The sequence below is a fragment of the Schistocerca nitens genome, chromosome 6 (assembly GCF_023898315.1).
Source record: "Schistocerca nitens isolate TAMUIC-IGC-003100 chromosome 6, iqSchNite1.1, whole genome shotgun sequence".
Lineage (NCBI taxonomy): Eukaryota > Metazoa > Arthropoda > Insecta > Orthoptera > Acrididae > Schistocerca > Schistocerca nitens.
The window spans coordinates 539897104-539916026 of NC_064619.1; the positions used below are offsets into that span (position 1 = coordinate 539897104).

Here is an 18923-nt window from a genome sequence, read left to right on the forward strand (position 1 = left end):
AAGAACTAGAATATAGCAGTTTAGCCGTTGGTCATAGGATACAGACAAATAGCTAATTAATCCACTGCTCAGTAGCATCCCTATATAGTGGCATTACTTGTTACTGCCTGGGTCCATGTAGAGGAACATCTGGTATGTGGAAAATACCAAAGATGTACATTTTAATTAAATGAAAAAGTACAAAATTAATCCAAATTATGAACTTATATATAATATTGTAATTCTTGTTTAAACCATATTATAAAGGAAATATTTGCTATAAGAATACCTTTGAAAAACATTCTTACAACAAAAAGCCGTAAAGTTTCAACTATTACCTCAAAAAATGAAGTCAGTAATAATTTTTTGTTTGCAGATAGAAGCCTACAGTTGCAGTACATTCCAAAATAATGACACTACATTACCTTAGCATGCTGCTAGACAGGACACAGCCATTGATGAAAGGGAATATGGTGTGGTAACTTGTTTTTGGCAGCAGCAGAAATATTGCAGCTGCATCAGGGCAATCTAGGTCACTTCTTTAGCCAACTGGACTGGCCTGACACAGCTGCAAAATTTCTGATGCTGCCAAAGACAAATTACCGCATGATACTCCACTTGATCACTGGAGTGTATAATTTTTTTTGTGGCTATATTACTGTGGTGTGAGGATTATAATATGTATCAGGACTGCAGGCATGTACTGGAAAGCATTCAAAAACTTAAATAACATTTTTTTCTGTTTTTCTTTTCAAATTGAGGTGATAATTAAAACTTCATGATTCCCCTTTGTAAGAGCGTTTCCAAATGTATTATTAAAGTTATCTCTCATAAAAATAATAAAAATAAATGACTGAACATAGTCTCAAACTATGTTACATGAAGGTAATTAAAACTGTGTGGACACGAAATCATCTATGTTATTTCTACCTTTACTAATACTGCACCCACTAAGTATTTGCAGAAGTTGTTGATACCTAGGAATTTATAATCTTCCATGTGCTCAGTCTGTCTGTTCCTTCGGTTCTTCTGCCTGCAGAGGCAGCGCTCCAATCTGCCCTTGAGCAGCAGCAGGCTCTTAATGTTGCTATCATGAACTTTTCGGCCAAACTGACTATGCAGGCTTCCATGCCATCAACATATCTGCTGCCGCTTCCCCCTAATGAAGATGCAGCCAAAGACTGGGAGGAGTACGAAAAGCAGCATCGGCAACACTTCCTCGCTTTTGGTGTCACTGATGCAAATGTGTAAGGCCTTTTTCCTCTCTAGGATTTCTCCTCAAATCTATCAGTTGTTGCGCCAGTTAGTCCCATTCCAGAAATCTGCGTCACTTTTGTTCGATGGAATGTGTATGTTGTCAAATTATCACCATAAGCGCAAGCATGTCATTGCAGCACACGTTGAGTTCTATTGTTGTCATAAGCAGCCCCACCAGTTCTATTGGGCCTGGGCGCCCAATCTCTGCTGCCTCAGTCACAAATATGAGTTGTTACCAATTCTTATAACTCATATGCTGATTCTATAGTCTGTGATACAATCATTCAGTTGGCCCTGGACAAGGAGGTGCATCCATGCACACTATGGTGCATTGGTTGAAGTGTTAAATATTGCTCAATCTTTTGACATCTCTCATACTGCTGGTCATCAGTGGTTTGATATTGCTGTGATGGCTCCTGTTCCTGGTCATCAGGCCTCAGTCATTTCTCGGGGGTTGGGTCGATGAAGCCATACAAACGTGGGCCTACGTGGGTGTGGTAGTCGTACAAACGTGGCCTCCATTCCCCACTGGACAGTGATATGCCAAACGACCACTACAGCAAATGCAAAACTCCACACTCCTCTCTTGCCATATTGTTTCATGCAAAATGACAGGGACGCGTGCCCTAAGCATTGGGCAACTTTAAACAATTGTAACAAAAAAGGACATATAGAGTCTGCTTGTCATTTCCTGTCCACTTCTGTAGTCATGGACATGGATGTTAACTGTGTGTCTCCAGTGCTTACAAATCATAAATAATTGTTAACTGAACTGAGAGTGATGGACAAAGTGTTCAGACTACAAATGGACACATGCAGAATTGACTTTACTGAAATCACAAACTTACATGGGCTTGGGATCTCCAGCATTGTCGCTGGTTACTCAATGTTTGGTGAGTTACAAAAAGCAGCATACTCCAATTTTGAGGCAATTTATGGCTCCCACTATGTATAAGCTTGTGGTTTGTTCCTCGACTTTTTTGACAGTGGTTGATGCTGGTACCACAAATTTGCTGATGCTGGTACCAGATGATGTCTGGATATTTCAAATAACTTCCGGGAATTCAGCCAGGTAACACTTTCAGCGACCGCCGATATTTCGGCGGGAGAACACCCCGCCATTTTCAAGGCAAACTGCAGTTTGCCTTGAAAATGGCGGGGTGTTCTCCCGCCGAAATATCGGCGGTCGCTGAAAGTGTTACCTGGCTGAATTCCCGGAAGTTATTTGAAAGTTGTATACGCCAGGAGAAACTCAGGTCTCACGATGTCTGGATACTTTCAATGGTTTTGGTTTTGCATTTCAGACATGGTGCACCTCATTTCAAACCAAGTCCCTTACCACTAATTAGATTCTCTGTGTTCTCATGTCTTTTCTCAGATGGGTTAGGTTGTGTCACTGATTTAGTAGTGCACATTAACCTGTAACCTTTCAGTGTGTGCCCTATTCCAGTGTCTTTGCGTAATCAAGTGAAATCAGAATTGGACACACTGACATCGTTGGGGACCATACAGCCTGTTACAAAAAACACACCTTGTCAGATTTGCCTCTGCATCAACTTTAAAGTTTTAGTTAACGCTCAATGTGTTGTTGACACCTACCCTTTGCTTTGTCCAGATGAGTTATTGGCTAAACTTGCTGCGGGGTCAGTTTTTCTTCAAAACTGATTTTTCTTCTGAAACCTATTTACAGGTTCTGTTGGATGAGGTGAGGATTCTAAACAACTCGGTGTGAATAACATGATTAACATGCACTTCAGGTTGTACAAATATCAGCGCCTCCTGTTTGTTGTGGCTAGCACCCCACCAATTTCTCAGCATTTTTGGAGAAACTGACAATGCCCGTTTTGCGTTGCATCAACTATCTAGATGACATTGTTGTGATTCATGCATCCACAGGAGAGCATTTATGTAACTTACACACCCTGTTCACAGTATTACATACTGCAGGGCTGAAATGTAACTTGGCCAAGTCACACTTTTCTCAGCCATCAATTGTGTATTTGGGGTTTGAAGTTCTCAGGACGGCATTCTTTACATTGTCATGTTGCTGCAGTCACAGGTCTGACTCGCACTACAAATGTCAAAGAACTCTGAGCATTTTAGGTAAACTGCCTTTCTTAGTTAAGTACAGGCTGTCACCTGGGATTGTGACTTCGCCTGCCCTACAGCAGGATGCGCTCCAGCTCCTCCCCATCAGGGACATTGGGAGGGAGTGGGGTCGTCGCTTACCAAGTCACTGGCTCTTCAGCACGTATTTTGGCCTGGCATCTACAGTGACACTGTACATCTTGTCGCGGCCTGCTGTCAGTGTGCTGTCCAACGTTGGCGCTGTAGGTGACACTCTCTCCCTGATTGCAGCACATCATCCATGGGAATACGTGGATGTTGATTTTGCAGGACCCTTCTTAAGTTCTCCAAAGTCTTACCAGTTGTTGGTTGTCAATACTTCATTAAATTTCCGTATGTTATAGGCTGTCCTTTGATGTCAGCAGTGGTTATGATTCAGGTCCTCTCTATATTTTTTTCTATTGAATAAATGCCTTACACACTTGTGACAGACAACAGTCCACAGTTTGTGTCTTAGTTGTTCCATGATTCTTGTCTGCAATTCAAGGTTCAAATGAAGTAGTATGTCGTACACTCTTCCATCAACAATGCCTTGACGCACTTCTAGAGTTCCTACAGGTTTATGCTGATGGGGATCGAAGCCCGGCTGAGATGCTCCATGATCACTGGCCATGCACCCTCCTGCAATTGCTTACGTCGCCTCACCAACTCCTGTTGGAGCAACCCTCATCGCAGTTCGCTCCTGGCTCCATGGTCTGGGCTTGGAGACTCAGCCGCCAACCGAAGTGAATTCTGGCCATGATCCACAGTTGCTGAGGCATTCCATTTCTGTATGGTGTGCACTAGTGATGGGCTGGTGGCACAACACCATGACCAACTGTGTCCTTGCAACAAGGCAAGGGCCACAAGTCTGCCATCACCGCCTCCATCCTCAGTAACTGTCTGCCCCGCGGACATCCCTGCTGTGGGGGTGGACCTGCCCTTCTTGTGGATGTTGCTACATCCTGCCTCTCCTCGAGGGTCCAGCCCCCCTGGCACCTGCTGCTGGAACTTCCTGCGATGCTTTGCTGCTACCAGTGATTCTGCTGCCAGCTGGGTCAGTTCCTTTAGGTCCCTGAACACCAGTGGCCTCGACCAAGTGGCTGGCGCCTTCACTGTCAGCACAGTACCACCATGTCAAGGAACTGGACATCAAGATACTACCAGTGCTCTTGTTACCAGTCCTCTTTTAAGGTACTTCATGGGGGAGTGGCCGGCATGTGTGTCCACAGACACACCACTTCAGCCCCTACTCCCTACTTATGTCCCGGAATCTCCTCCTGCCACTGCTGTCATCCCCTCCAGCGTCTGCCGCACAGGCTATGGATGTTTCAACAGTCATTCCGACACCCGCAACATCAGTGTGCCATTTCTGCACTGTGGAGGGGGATGGGAAGGCGGGGTGCTACAACCCTGCATGTAATATGTGATACTCAGATACACAGCATGGCACCAGGTTGCCGATACGCTAGTATTTGAATATTCTGCAAATGGTATCTGCATGGGCCAGTGACCAGGAGCCACCTGCGTTGGGCCGCATGACTTCTGTATATGATACGGCATCCGCCACACAGTCTACCAGATCCCTCCTCTTTAAAAGTGCAGTGCAGCAGGCACTTGCTCACATATTGTGTTCCTACTTACTACCAGCAACTGCTTGTATCAATACATGGTTTGTTTCTATGTTTGTGTTTATGTTCTCAACTGTTGCTCGCTTGTATGTGGATGAACAATAAACTTTGGTTCATTGTTCCCATGCTGCTGTTTGTATCCTACAGTAAGATATGAATGCTAAGTTCTTTAACAGATCTTTTCAGAACATTCAAAGATTAACACCACTTTTGTATTCTGAAACTGTCAACCATGTAAACAGGTAGTGCCAGAGGGAATTTCTTAACTCATTAGAGAATGCAAATATGCAAAAAACATACATTTATTCATGTCTAAATCAATATGTCATTTCACACACTGATATAAAGGTGATATCATGCAGCAGTTTATGAACTGTAATGCAATCTGCCCCAAATCTGAAAATCACCACTCCTGGAGGTGAAGCGTAGCATTTTTTTAAAGTGATATGATATCTACATTTACACCTATTCTCAGCAGAAATGTGTGGCAAAGAGTTTGTTCCACTGTACTAGTTACTAGGGCTTTTACCTGTTCCATTCACACATGAAGTGTGGGAAAAATGATTGCTTCAACACCTTTGTGTGTATTGTAATTAGTTTAATATTGTGTCTGCAATCGCTGTGAGAGCAGTACTTGGAGGAGGGGGGAGGGGGGGGGGGTCCTAGTAGATTAATGGATCCATCTCTTAAAGTTACATCTTCAATTTTTTTTTGTTTTTTTTTTTTTTTTTGTTTGTTTTAGGGCGCAAAACTGCTATGGTCATTAGCGCCCGGTCCGTGACTTAGGAAACAGTAAAAAACCGGAATTGAAAACCAGCAGCAATGGGAACGAAAGTCATAAAATTGGAGAAACTAAAAGTATAAGGAAGGCTTAAAAATCCACTACAGAAAGGGGTTGGTTGTCCCCAAAAAAAGCTTCAAATGACTGACGTCATTTCACTGGCACTAATAAACTTGAGAACGTGGTCGGCTGAGCGCGTGTCATCTGCTAAAATCGACGATATATCAGGCGATAGCTGGAGACGGGAGCGTAATGGATTAAAATAGGGGCACTCAATTAAAAGGTGTCTTACCGTCCACAGCTGAGAGCAGTGGGGACAGAGTGGGGGAGGATCGCCGCTTAAAAGATGTCGATGGCTAAAAAGACAGTGCCCTATCCGGAGTCTAGTTAAAATTACCTCCTCCCAACGACGCGTTCGGGAGGAAGAGGTCCAAGCACAAGGAAGAGCTTTCGCGTCCCGCAATTTATTATGGGGAAGTGTCGACCAATGCGTGTGCCATAAATGAACAACACGACGACATAAAACACTCCGTAGATCGGCGAAGGGAATCGATTGAATAGCTGGCCGAAGAAGAGAGACTGCAGCCTTGGCTGCAATATCGGCCGCCTCATTTCCACAGATACCAACGTGTCCCGGGAGCCAGAGGAACGCCACCGAGATGCCCCCCAGGTGGAGCAAGCGCAAACAGTCCTGAATCCGGTGGACCAGAGGGTGCACAGGATAAAGAGCTTGGAGACTGAGGAGAAAGTTGAGAGAATCTGAGCAGATAACGTACTGTATCCGCTGATGGCGGCGGATGTAGTGGACAGCCTGGAGAACAGCATAAAACACTGGTCGGGAAGCCGAAAGTGATTTGGGGTGTCGCCAACAATATAGGCACTCCCTCCATCTTCAAATTGTGCAAGTAGGTTTTCATGGGATAGTTTGCATCTATCTTCAAGTGATCTTTGTGACACTCTCCCATGGGTCAAACACACCTGTACTCATTTATGCTGCCCTTCACATCCATTCAATTATCGGCTTATTTGGTACAGATAACATCAATATCTCCTGTTAGTCTTATCTGGTACAGATAAAATACAGTTGGGCAATATTCTAGGATGGGTCACACAATTGTTTTGTAAGCAATTTATTTTGTAGACTGATTGCATTTCCCTTGTATTCTACCAATTATAGGCAGTCTGCCACCTGCTTTACCCACTACTGAGAATGAGTGATTGTTTCATTTTATACCCCTACAAACTGACCCAAGTATTTATATGAGTTGACAGAGTCCCATTGTGACTCAGTGACACTTTAATTTTGTTTTTGTGCACAAGTTTACATTTCATTTCAGAACATTTAAAGCGAGTTGCCAATTTTTGCATCACTTTGATTATTATCAAGATCTGACAGAATATCTGTGCAGCTTTTCTCATACAGCACTTCACTTCATTAAATATAACTGCAACATGTGCGGAAAGTCAGAGGTTACTATTATTGTCTGTAGGGTCCTTAATATGCAACATGAACAGCAAGGGCCCCCAACAAACTTCCCTGGGACACATCCGAAATTAACTCTACATCTGTCGATGACTTTCCATCCAAGATAACATGCTGTGTCTCACCCACCAAGAAATCCTCAGTCTTGTCACAAATATCATTTGATACCACATTTGAACATAATTTTGATAATAAGTGTATGTGTGGCACCAAGTGAAATGCCTTTTGATCCATGATTTTCAGGGTGAGAAATGCACGACTTGTGCTTCACATGATTGATGTTTTCAGAATCTGTGCTGATTGGCATGGAAGAGGTCATTGTGTTTGAGATACCCCATTACATTTGAGGTCAGAATAAGTTTCAAGATACTACAACAGATGAATGCCAAAGATACTGGATAGAAGTTATGTGGATCTTCCACTGACCTTTTGTAGAAGAGTGTGATCTGTGCTTTCTTCCAACAACTGGGCATAGGTTTCTATTTTAAAGATCTGTGGTATATTATGGTTACAAGAGGTGCTAACTCGGTTGCTGATCTGTTACAGTATCTGATAGGTTAACTTTAACTGTTTCTCAATACCACTGACACTAATATCCATTTGAGTTAATTGTGGAGTGGTACGAGAATTGAAATGGGACATCACTCCTGGGTTTTCCTATGTGAAGGAACATTTGAAAATGAAGTTAAGCATGTCTGCTTTTGCTCTGCTATCCTCCATTTCATTTCAGTTCCTTTCTCACTCTCAAGTGTCTGGCCACTAATTTTGGTGGACTAATAGCTTTTACATACGACCTAATTTCTTTGGGTTTCGTGGAAGATAATTTGATACATTTTGCTAAAGTAGTCACTGAAGGCTTCAAGCACTGCCATATGGACAGCTAAATGAGTTTCATTCTGCACCTCTCTATTTATAAGCTTATCCTGTGTTTCACACTTTTTATTCAGCAGTCTTAGTTTCTTTAGAAATTACTTTGCAGTGGCTGTATACCATGGACGATTCTTCCCACCAAATTGTTCTCATAGGTCCATATCTGCCCACTGCTTGGTCAACTTTTCTTTTTAAACTTGAGCCACAGTTCCCGTATCTGCTCCTATCCAGATCTAAAAATTGGTCATATCACACTTCCTTGGGGTACTGCTGAATTTAACTTTCGTCTGTCCATTTTGCTCTGTTAAGAGCGACTGTTGAGTTTTTTCAGCAAGGAAATCTTGCAGCCAGTTGAAAATCTGGTCCGACACTCAGTAAGTTCATTTATTTTTTCTTACTAAACAGCAGTGCAGGACTGTGTCAAATGCCTTCCTGAAGTCTAGGAATATGCTATCAACCTGAATCTATATTGACTTTACAGAAGAGAATTTTGTTCTCCAAAAATGTCACAATACATGAGCAAAACACATATCCATAGTTCTACAACAGATTGGAGTCAGCGATGTAGACCTACAATTATGTGCATGGATTCCATATTTCTAGTTTTCCAAAAGGCTTTTGACAATGTACCACAGGAGCAGCTTGTAGTAAAATTGCATGCTTATGGAATATCATCTCCGTTAGGTGACTGAATTCGTGATTTCCTGTCAGAGGGGTCGCAGTTCGTATTAACTGAAGGAAAGTCATTGAGTAAAACAGAAGCAATTTCTGGCATTCCACAAGATAGTGTTATAGACCATCCGCTCTATATAAACGATTTAGCAGACAATCTGAGCAGCCTTTTGATGTTGTTTACAGATGATGCTGTCATTTATCGTCTAGTAGAGTCATCATAAGAGCCAAACAAATGGCAAAACAAATATCTGAGTGGTGTGAAAATTATCAACTGGCCCTAAATAATGAAAAGGAATACTCAAAAACATTAGTGCTAAAAGGAATCTGTTAAACTTTGGTTACATGATTAATCAGTCAAACCTAAAGGCCGTAAATTCAACCAAATACCTAGGAATTACAATTACGAACAATTTAAATTGGAAAGAACACATAGAAAATGTTGTGGGGAAGGCAAACCAAAGACTGTGTTTTATTGGCAGCACATTTAGAAAATGTAACAGATCTACTAAAGAGACCACCTACACTACATTTGTCTGTGCTCTTTTGGAGTACTGCTGTGTGGTCTGGGATCCCTACCAGATAGGATTAACAGAGTACAATGAGAAAGTTCAAAGAAGAGCAGCATGTTTTCTATTATCACAAAACAGGGGAGAGAGTGTCATGGACATGATACAGGATTTGGGGGTGGACAACATTAAAACAAAGGTGTTTTTCGCTGCAGAGGAATCTTTTCACGAAGTTTCAATCGTCAACTTTCTCCTCCAAATAGGAAAATATATTGACGCCAACCTACACAGGGAGAAACGATCATCATAATAAAATAAGGGAAATCAGAGCTCACACGGAAAGATATAGGTGTTCACTTTTCCTGTACGCTGTTTGAGATTGGAACAACACAGAATTATTGTGAAGATGGTTAGACGAACCCTCTGTCAGGTATTTAAGTGTGATTTGCAGACTATCCATGCCAATGTAGATCTATCGTTCAACTCTTCTTGACAGTGGGAATGACCTGCACACAGTTCCAATGGTATACAATAAACTACTGCTAGTAGAGAAGCAAGTTCTTTTGCATAATCTCTACAGAGTCTTATAGGTATCTCATCTGGTGCCAACACCTTTCCAACATTAAGTTTATTTTGCTTTGTTTTACGGTGCAAAAACTGCTACCGTCATTCATGTCCATGTCACAACAGCAGAACACGAAGAAGAAAAAGGGGTTAAAAACAATTACACATTAAGCCCATTTGACGGAAGGGAAGACAACTAAAATAATGGACTTCGAGAAAGGTCCCTAAAATATTCTAAATAGGCAACAGAGGTTATGAACTAAAGATTAAATGCCATTCGCCTTATTGCCAAGTTGAATAAAAAGTTTAACGTGGTTAACAGCCTGGTGTGTAGTTCGCTAAAACATACGATAACTCAGACGGTAAACATAAATTAGAATGTAAATGGTTAAAAAAAGAAGATTCTGTTACGAAACTGCGAATGACCAATGGTTGAGGACAATGAGCACAAAGTGGTGGGGCCACCACTTAACAAATGTCAATGACTAAAACAACTGTGACCAATAGCCAACCAACCTAAATCATCTCTTAACAGTGACACTGCTGAGAGGAGGTCACCCAAGCTGCGGGAGAGGTTTTATTCCCAGAACTTGTTCCCATTAAGGAAAAACCAATGGTGATGCCAAAGTGACACCACTTGCTGATAGACAGCGACAAAGAGATCATTAGAGGGAATGAAAGAACTAGTGGACCAATGTAGGAGGGCAGCAGCTTTAGCAGCACATCAGCAGCCTTGTTTCTTGTCAGACTGTTGTGACAAGGGACTCATGTAAACGTCACTGTGGCTTCATCAAGAGTAAGCAAGTGAAAGCTTTCCTGGACACACTGCACAAAGGGGTGGATGGTGTACAGCTTACAGAGGCTCTAAAGAGCACACACAGAGAGAGAGAGAGAGAGAGAGAGAGTTGGAGCCAATGACACAATTGAAAAGCCTGTGTCACCAGATGTACTGCATGGCCTGATACAGGGTGAAGAGCTCCACTGTAAACACTGAGCGGTGTTCCAGGAACCTATACCGAAAATCATTGGTGCCAATGACGAAGGCACACCTGGCACCAGGGTCAGTCCCGGAGCCATCAGTGTACACAAATGTACTATTGTGAAGTTCCATGCAAAGGTGGAGAAACATACAGCAATAGAGCGAGCCTGGAGAAGTTTCCATAGGAAGTGAATGAAGTCCAAGGTGAACAGGGGCCGGTGCACAAAGCCAAGATGGTGAAAGGTTCACATCCATAGGGAAAGTGGCAGGTAGCTTTAAGTTAAGTCACTGTAGCAACAGCTAAAAGCAAACACCAGAACGTAACAGAGAAGAGCAAACGCACCCCCATACTGGTGATCAAAGAAGTCATCGAAGGAGGAGGTATAGGATGGGTGGTCAGATGGCAGACAAATGGCTTGTGAATCTACTGAGGAGAAAAGCACGGTGGTATGACAGCGGTAGTTTGGCAGCTTCTGCATACAGACTCTCAACCGGGCTAGTGTAAAAGGTGCCAGTGGCCAAACGGATGCCAACACGATGGGAAAGCTGGACAATGCTGGGCAGTGCAGAAGGAGAAGTCCAAATGGGAATAGGTATGTGTGGAGTCTGAAAGAACGTGGGTGCTCCCTTGTTAAAGCAGAGGAGGTTAAGTAGGCTGAGAAGGTAAGCCAAGAGGATGCCTCTCGGACAGGTTCTGGGAGAACCCCAAAGGGGATGGTGCGCCTTAGTCACCGAGAAGCAGAATGGGGTGAGGGAGTTGCCAAATAATCTGGAGGAAGTCTGCCCTGGTGACACCGAATGACGGAGGAATGCACATGGTACAAAGGGAAAAGGTGAATCGAGGAAGGAAAATGTAGACTGCAACAGTTTGAAGCTGGGTAGTCAGGGAGATGGTTTGATTATGAATGTCATCCCCGATGAGCAGCATGACTCCCCCACGAGATGGAATGCCGTCCTCAGGGGGAAGGTCAAGGCAGATCGGAAAGAAACGCGAGAGGTCAAAGCAGTCATGAGGATGCAATTTTGTTTCCTGAAAGTACAGAACAAGTGGACGCTGTGATTCCAACAGCAGCCATAATTCATCTTTTTTGGATCTAAGACCACGAATGTTCCATTGGAGGAGAGAGATGATGAGGAAATGCGGTGCCGAATTTGAGGTCACTTGTCTGCGTGGCCATTGTTGAGCAAGATGTAGCAAGAACAGTACTGTAACTGCTGGATGATAGAACATAAGGTTTCAGAATAGGCAACAACTTGCGAGCGACAGGGTACGGCACTTTTTCCTTCACCTGGATCTCCTGGATGGCCCGCTCATCTATATTTACAGGACAATCTTGGGAGAAAGCTGCATGGTCGCCATTGCAATTGATGCAGTGGGGAGGAGGAGGTGGACAATCATCCTCGTGAGCATACCTACCATGGGTTACACACTTGGCCAGGTGTTGACAGAATATTTGAGTATGGTTGTAACAATGACACTGGTAGCAGTGCATCGGGTTAGGAATGTATGGTCGGACTGTGGTAACTTCATAGCATGCTTTGATCTTCAACAGAAGCACTACTCTGTCAAACATCAGAAAAAGAGTGCATGCATGCACAAAGGATGCATCTATCTTTTTTATCACCTGATGGACTGCAATGACACCCTGTCAGAGAGGTACGTTTGGATTTCTGCCTCTGTAAGACCATTGAACAGCCTAGTGTGAATAACACCATCCAAAGAATTCAGCGAATGATGGGCCTCAACATGAACCAGGTAGCTGTGGAGAAGCGAAGCTGCAAGCAATTGTTGTGCCTGAGAATCAGAAGTCATCTCCAAAAGCAAAGTGGTACTGTGTAAATGAGAGCAGGATTTCACAGGGGCGGCAACTGCACCAACACCTTTCTGAATAATGAAGGGATTTACTATTGCAAAAGACTGATGACTGACTGTCTTCAATGCATGAAACCACGAGGAACTGTGGTGCAGCTAGGAGGGTCTTTCAGTTATGAGCTACATTCCATTTGCATTTGGTAAACGTTGACTGTGAAGATGATGACTGGCTCAATGCAAGAAAATCCCCTATGATTGCCAGCATCTCCAATGGCATGCTCCTTCCAACTGGGGGCCACCAGCCTTAGGTGATTGTTCACACTTCAGGTCACACCTCCTGAACTCCTGACAGCGGGACCAATCGGCAATGTGGGATGGTAGCAGCTCAAGCAGTCACCCCCCCCCCCCCCCCCCCCCCCGGGCTAGGGCTGTACCAGTGGGTACGTGCAAACCCTACCTGTCAACCAGGCAACCAGGGGTTGGGAATTATGCGTTACCCAGCCACCTGTTAAAAAAACAGATGCATGGCTGGTCTTCAGGAGCACACAGGGAGGAAGAAGAAAACAAGGAACCTCAAACACTGAAGCAGAGGAAGGATAGAAGGTGAGCAAAGAAAGAAAAAATGAACTAAAAACAGTGGAGAGACTGTTCTGATGTCAGCTACTGAAAATGAAGAACACGTTCCCAAAAACATCCCAGACATGTTCCCCAAGGGAGGGGAAAAAGAACAGCTAAAGGACAGACATGCAACACGGAAGGAAAAAGATGCTGCAAAGGTTGGGCCCTCGTGGTAGCCAAGCACGGACCCTCCAAAGAGCGAACCTCCTGGGAAAGAGGGTGGGGAGGGGGGGGGGGGGGGGATGGCGCAATGATTGAAAGGAGGGAGCATATTATGATCTTCCACAGTGAAACAATTTTTCAGGATATCAAATTCAGTATTTTAGCCTTCTCTCTGTCACCCTCCATTTTGGTGCCAGTAGGTCCCTGACTGGCTGAACAGATAATTTCGATCTGCTTACTGATTTTACTGAAGACCAAAACCTCTTACGGTTTTCTGTCAGATTGTTAGACAAAATTTTTTACTTTCAAAGTCACTGAATGCTTCCATCATTGCTCTCCTTATATTCATTTTCACTTCGCTCAGCTTTTGTTTGTCATCTAGATTTTGACTCTTGAATCTCTGATGAAGTTCTCATTGTTCACATAGCAGTTTTCTGACATGGTTATTAAGCTATGGTGCTTGGAATATGTGTGTCTAAGGCATACTGAATGATGCTTTTTCAGTATTTTTATATTTTTGCTCTACGTATTTGTCCTCGGCACTAAATATCTGATAATGCAGGTACTCCCGTCACTCTTGCAAAGCAAGAATTTATTTCTAACTTTCTTAACAGCCTTTGTAATACACATACTTGCAGGTATGAAATATTGTCAATGAAAGAAAATGATGTCCATTTTTAGAGTTTAATTCTTAATGGAGTTTCCTTTGTGCTCAACTTCCCTTTCATGTAGGTTCTTGTTATCTGTCCCCTAACTTATTTTATGGCATGGATAGAGAACCCATGGCTCCGAATGTTATGCCTTTCTTAATGTGGCTCCGAATGTTATGCCTTTCTTAATGTGTTCTCTGTGTGTTTCTATATGGAGTCAACCTACAATATTAAATAATCATTTTATGGATGTTGCAATTCCAATATTTAACTTAGAACAGGAGCACTTCTACTTACTTTACAAGAACAATCTCCACATTTACTGAATCTTTTACAGTTAATGTTCATTTACATACATGCTGATTTTAGTAACAATTATTTTATTAAAAAGTTTTGTGACTTGCAAAAGCAGTGACAAAGTATTTTTTTAATTCTCTCTCCCTTTGCTCCCCCCCCCCCTCCCCCTTCACACCCTTTTCTGAAGTAAATGTGCAGACCTCTTAGTGTGGCAACCTTTAAAGCAACCAACATGAGGCCAGTATACAAATATCTTCACACAGTTTGGTAATGCCTACTTTAAAACACACGGAATAGATTTTTTCCAAATGATACAAGCAAGTAATTAAAATACTGCCAGATAATAGCACAGCATGACACACTGATGGGCGAGTGCAATAGACAGCAATTTTATGGAAACATTACACACCAGGGCAGTATATAAAACTTTTAACTGAAATATAAATGCAGTGTAACACCCAAACAAATTATTTAACTTAAAAATTTACATAATAATTTCTAATGTTCACCTTTCTTCGCAAAGTGACTCTTCATGCCTCTCCAGAGTATTTCGAGGAAATTCTTTACCACAAAACTGGCATTCTGAAGGTAATTCACTAACAGCTTTTTCAACGGCTAAATTACGTGAAGCTGATGTTTTACTTATTTCAATCCTACAATTGGGACATGTAGCAATTTCATCTCTTAACCTTGCATCTGCCAGAACATGGGTGAAGCACCCTGCACACATCAGGTGACCATTTGTACACTGAAAAAAATTACAATAATACAAATTACAGAATTACAGTTTTTGCTTTTCACCTACTTGACACGATACCATTACATTCCACAACAATAAAATAATGATAACTGTAAGTATCACTACTGTACTGCAACATTTCAAATATATTCACTAGTGAAAAGAAAAGGTGTGATCTAAAATATTTATCTTGTAAACTAGTTTTTTGATTTCTTGACAAAGATGACTTGGGGAAAATACAATACTATAAATGAAAGGTTGTCTGCAACACATACAGACAGGAGGAGGAGGAGGAGGAGGAGGAGGAGGAGGAGGGTGTTAGTGTTTAACAATCCATCGACAATGAGGTAATTAGAAATGGAACACAAGCTTGGACTGGAGGAGGATGGAGAAGGAAAGTGGCCATGCCCATTCGAAGGAACTCTCCTGACATATGCCTTAGGTGATTTAGGGAAATCAGAGAAAACCTAAATCAGGATGGCTGGACACAGATTTAAACTTTTGTTGTCCTGAATGCGAGTCCTGTGAGCTAAACACTGTGCTACCCTGTTCAATAACACTTACAAAGTAAGTAATTGGACAGTAGTTATATATATGGAAAAACCCATAAAAATTAAGCATTTAATAAGTGGAGAAAAAGAGGCTGGGGGATATTAAGGTGTACCTCAAGAAACTGTACTCGGTCCATTTATGTTCAACCTATTTATAAACAATATTGAAGTTAGTTTGAAGGATGAAAAAATACTGCATGCTGGTAACATGACATTAGTGAATGTAACAGAAAATCTGAAAAGAAGCATGCTTATTTCAACAAATACCGCAATACAGTGGTTCATACAGAATGGTGTTCATGAATACAGAAAAGACAGATAACATAGACATATTCATACGTAAAACAAGACTGGAAGAAGTTATCCTCTATAAACTTTTGGGAATTGCAGTTGAAAGTAAGCTCCAGTGGAGGCAACATACAGACAATATCTGTTGTAAATTAAGCACCATAATATTTATTATGAAACAGCTTGCACACTTATGCTAACAAACAATATCAATGTACAGTATAACATCGTCTACTTGAACCATATTTACACACAGTATGGAATAACTGTTTGGTGAAACTTCAGCAGCAACAATAAAGGACAACCCTGAATACAACACAAGCTGACACAAACAGAAATGCCTTCCCTAATTTAAAAATACTGACACTTCCATACATGTACATATACAGAACAACAATGTCATTAATCAAAGGCAATATATTAGGCCTACTAGAAAAAAAAGCAGATGTTGATTCATATCACATAATAAATAAAGACTGGCTGAGAAATATATCACACAGACTGACAGCTGCTGAAAAAGGTCATCGATACTCACTGGTGTAAACTGATAAAGTGTCTTCCTTTCTGACAAACTCCTTTCATTGTTGAAAGGGAAGGGCAAACTGAACACACATTTCTTGTTTAGTCAGCCAATTAACTGTGTTATTGTCAGTTTTCACATCATGGGACCATACAGTCCCAAACATCACAATTTCTTTGTGTTCATGGAAAAAAAAAGAGGGTGGGGCCACACTTTCACAATTCCATAGCGCAGTTCTCCCTCACAGCATGTAACAATTTTTTCCACATTAATGCTTGCCACGAATGCAAACTTATTTATATTATTCTATTATAAAGACAATAGACCATTTACTGCTGGTAAGCTGCCAAAAAATTCATCCTAAAAACACTATTGCTGAATTTGCACAATGGGTTATTGTGTGTTGTCTATTCTGCCATTTACCAGATTTCTGCTATCATCACAGCTCTCTGTTCATAACATGTGTACTATTCAGCAGATTTACCTTATGGCATGGATATTATTAATAAAAATCAGCAATATCAAAGTACTTAATGAACTTTAATTATGATCCACTTATTGCTGGGGTGATTGGACAATGTTCTGCACTTAAGTTATCAGTTCTGTTACAGAGAGAAACTTCACGTACAAACAACCCGGGTACTTTTCTATGACTTTCAAAAATACTTGACACAAAATAAATTACACCTAACAAAATATATTTTGACACTTTACTTCTATACTTACTGAATGTTTGGGAAATTAAAGATGTATACTTATTACCCATTATTAGAGTACAATTTCATTTTAATACTGGTACAAAGTTACACTGTCATTAACTTATGACCAATCTTAAAAGAGTATTGCATTTGTCCTACAGCTAAGAGGCAGAGAAACTTGGCCGTTCCAGGAGGAAATCAGATGTTAATAAGAAGTAAAAACAACAGTGTTAATTCAATATTGCAGGTTTACTTTGACATATCTAGATACTGTATCAACCTGGCACTGTTCAATTGATCACAATCCCACAGAAGCTCTCTTCATACCCAATGCTAATGAATAATCACAAGCCTAGAAGAGTGTGGGCAGGTAGGAAGAAAATTGAAATGCGAACTAGAAAATATAGAGTTAATAGGTTGTTACTTTTAGTACAAAATAATGGAAGTAGGGGGTTATCCTGACTGGTAAAAAGTTGCCGACTAACTGACTGTAACATTTTCTATGCGTGCATTTTTAATACCTTTTTATGGCATATTATATTTTCACCCTCTAATTACACTATTTTATAATGAAGACTTCCACTACAAATAAAAAATTGTTCTTATGAACTTACAAACAAATTGTAAAAAATAATTTTTTAATTAGACTTGGCCAATTATTACTCCGCGGGACGAGCAACTGAATCGGCTCAGATCATTACTAACGTAAGCTAACGACATGAAGCATTACTGTTGAAGGCAACACGCATTACCGCAAAATATATATATATATATATATATATATATATATATATATATATATATATATATATATATATACACACAAGGTAATAAAAAAGAGAAACGCAGTCGAATCTCATAACAAATGCACTTAAACACAGTTTTCTATGCTAAATTCGGACATATTTGAAAACTGTACTGTAATTCTTGGGCATAAAACAATAATTACTGTTCCAAAATATTTCTGACAATCAGCTGATCTTCAAACAGACCTGATAAACTGCTGCCTTTGGGAGGTCCAAACAAACTGCGCAGCATAGAATACCCCCAAGTCTTTGTTCTAACTTCTCAGGGTTTCCATCAGTTCGTTTTAGTACTTTCCTTCTCTTACTTTCTGGCTCAGCAAACTCATCTGTTTTATCTTCAACTTCTTGTATTTCCTGAAGATCGCTGCTAGACGATGCAGCTTCAGCGTCCGCCATTTTGTTTGTTGTTGTGGCGCAAAACCACCCCGTCCGCACAATAGAGAGTCACGTGACAAACAGCTGCAACAACTCCAACCAGAAATGGCAATGACCTTCTGCGCAAAACTGGAAGCCATTTGTCAATATTTTTATTTACTGATGATAACGCGAAGTCCTAATGTTTTACTGAAACATAATTATAAACGAAATCTATCGCTGTGTATTAAAAGTAAAAACAGGATGCGAGCCTATTGCCTAAAAAGACACGCCCTTCAAAAACTTGCAAAAGGCGGAAAATTTGAAACATATTCGGGAAATTCGTTCCAGACAATATATTATTCCGTGTGCATGTAGCTGATTGTTGCTTGTAACTGTCTTCATTCTCATTGCATGAATAAACTGAAATTTCAGGAACTGAATGCCATGTTAGTGTGCCTAGTCTTCGGAAAATAATTTTTAATTGTGAGTACAAGCAGAATTTATGTACAGTAAATTTAGAAAATAATTTTATTTGAACTAAGAATCGTAGTAGTACTTCGTTCAAGGGATTTGTAGTCATGAATGTAGTAAAT

At 41.2% G+C, this 18923-nt stretch overlaps 1 protein-coding gene across 1 annotated transcript in view; it reads right to left on the bottom strand.

Annotated features, from left to right (window-relative positions):
- LOC126262827 (cysteine and histidine-rich protein 1 homolog) overlaps window positions 1-18427 on the bottom strand; it is a 48159-nt gene extending 29732 nt beyond the window's left edge. The window contains exons 1-2 of the mRNA XM_049959677.1: window positions 18160-18427; window positions 14881-15119 (exon numbers count right to left, since the gene is read on the bottom strand). Of these exons, the coding sequence (XP_049815634.1) occupies window positions 14881-15119; window positions 18160-18369 (449 nt within the window). The 5' untranslated portion in view covers window positions 18370-18427. The remainder of the gene's footprint in view (window positions 1-14880; window positions 15120-18159) is intronic.
- Between the last annotated feature and the right edge of the window lie 496 nt (window positions 18428-18923).